The sequence below is a fragment of the Propithecus coquereli genome, unplaced genomic scaffold (genome assembly GCF_000956105.1).
Source record: "Propithecus coquereli isolate 6110/MARCELLA unplaced genomic scaffold, Pcoq_1.0 Scaffold313, whole genome shotgun sequence".
Lineage (NCBI taxonomy): Eukaryota > Metazoa > Chordata > Mammalia > Primates > Indriidae > Propithecus > Propithecus coquereli.
The window spans coordinates 453,549-455,885 of record NW_012148764.1 but is presented as its reverse complement, the minus strand read 5'-3'; the positions used below and the strand labels follow the sequence as shown (position 1 = coordinate 455,885).

General features: G+C 42.3%; 1 protein-coding gene across 1 annotated transcript in view; it reads right to left on the bottom strand.

The window, feature by feature from the left end:
* ROS1 (ROS proto-oncogene 1, receptor tyrosine kinase) overlaps positions 1-2,337 on the bottom strand; it is a 135,309-nt gene that overhangs the window by 54,815 nt on the left and 78,157 nt on the right. Inside the window, 1 exon segment of the mRNA XM_012650123.1 lies at positions 807-1,069. Within this exon segment, the coding sequence (XP_012505577.1) occupies positions 807-1,069 (263 nt within the window).

Below are 2,337 nucleotides of genomic sequence, written 5' to 3'. Positions count from 1 at the left end.
AATCTCTAAAACACTTCTCAAAACATTTTCCCTGAGACAAAATGGAAAATAACTCTAAATGTGCACATTATCACCAACACGGTCATTAATGAGGATATTAAAATCATCTAGCCAGCTATTATAACTGGAGAGCTATTTCATATGAAATTTAAAATGTCAGAATAGGGTGGCAATGGAATTTTTTTGACTGCTATTCTCTCTTTTCTGCTCTATCCATGGACAGGTGGTAACTGTGACATATCACCTACGCCAACCCCCAGCTTTTATTCCCGTTGGCAGCTCCGAGTCAGGACGTCCAGATGATTCCCAGCGCTGCAGCTTTGGTAACCGACTGAAACACCCGGAGACCTGGCTTTTTCTTTGCAGTGGGAGGATCAAATGAGATAATGAATATAAAAGTACCTACAGTGGTAGATGGCTTATAAGGATGAAAAATAATGGTTTATAAAAAGATCACATGTACCCTAAAAATATGTACAACTATGATACATCAATTTTAAAAATACAAAAAAAATCAGGAGTGTGTAATTTAAAATAAATAAATAAATAAAATCATGATACAGATTCAAAAGAAAAAGAATGGTTTACTCTGAATCTAAGAAGTATCCCGAGTGTGGGAAAGTTGTCCAGATGTCCTTTACCTGTGCTAGCTCCTCTCCTTTCTGTATTTTTGCCACCCATTTGACCCCTCTGATCACAACGTACCCCAAATTCCTCACGGAGTGGCAGAATTCTTCACCTAGGCTTTTCATTAACCTTCTGTTTGCACGATTAAGACTCCCGTATCTCCATGTTCTCCCTCATACCTGGAAGGCCACGAGACACCTGGGACTCATGCCCTCAAGTTGAAAAGACATCACTGAGGGAGTGACATTGACAGCAATCCAGTCTTCGAATGTTTTGTTTGTATCACTTTGGTTGGATATTTGATAGAAAATTTCAAATCTTGTTAACACACCATTTTCATGCTTAGGCTTATCCCACCTAAATTCCACCACAACTTCATTCTTCTTGTGGTATTTTCCACTTGGTAATGCAAATATTCTGGGATTCTCTGGTGCTGATGGAACTGCAAAGCAGACACACAGGGCAGAAAAGAATACCAAGTTGACTTTTACCACTCATAACAGGGGTGTGGAACAACTGAACAATAAATACCTCTCATTCCAGAGAGTTGAGTTATATCTATCTCATTCTGAAAGATCTTCAGAAGAGAATATTCCATAGATTTCTTTAGGAATCTATCCTGACACTGCAGCAAATCTTACTAACAGGCAGACTACCTTATGTCCAACCCAAATCCTTCCCACTACTACGTAAGCGCATCTTTCTTGTCTGTGCCCTGTGTAAATGAAAGGTGTCTGGTTCTCCGTATAAAGTGCAATATTCACTCTCATCCTGAGTCATTTCCCTGAAGGCGGAAATGCCAGTCATCAGGAGTGATGGCAGTGACCCTAATCAGCCTTCAGCTAGTTCAGGGTGTAAAACACAGCATATTTCAGGGATCTAGGCCCTCTCACCCTGAGCACCCTAGGAGGCAGGAAGTTGTAGAGAAGGCTGATAACACCCCAAGGGTATGGTTTGGGAGTACTCATCTATTCTAGAGCCAAACCAAGCAATTCAATCTCTCTCCATTCTTCAATCAAAAGAAAATCCTCTGTCTGGTTGCCAAGTCATTCTACCCTAGATGTCCCTCTTCTTTCTTAGGACTCTCCACAAGGTCTCCAGCCCCTCTTCCATTCCAATCACATTGCTTCTTAGCTCAGAACTCTCGCCATTATTCAGTCTCCAGGCCTTCTTACATTGTGCTTCTCACACGGGACACCTCTTCTGGCTCCACCTCTCAGGGCCCAGCTAAAGTTGGCCCTCCCCTACGGCTTCCCTGGCCATGCAGGTCCATGTGCATCTCCCTCCCCTAAGAATGCCTGAGTCAGTCTGACATAGGTGCAGGTTTCATAGTCCCATCTAGCCACTCTGTCCCACTGCTACTCAGTTATCACTGTCTTGTTTCTATTATTGTTGGCTGTGTACGTGTTTATCTCCCCACTGTTTTAAAAGCTCCATCAGAGAAAGTATCTTTTCTTATCCTTTGTTAAATCCCTCCAAATCTAGTATAGGACTGCCACACAGTAAGTGCTTAATAAATATTGGTCAATTTGAACAACTTCCTGCCTATATTGTCAATTTCCTGAATGTGAAGGCCAAATATTATCATTCTTCCTTATCGCTCCAGCATCCAGCAGAGTGCAGTTAACCCTTGCCCCCAGCGGATCCCCTGATGGATGCAGTTAAGTCCATTTCCCCAGAACAATCCAACCGAAGCTGATAACCCAAGAC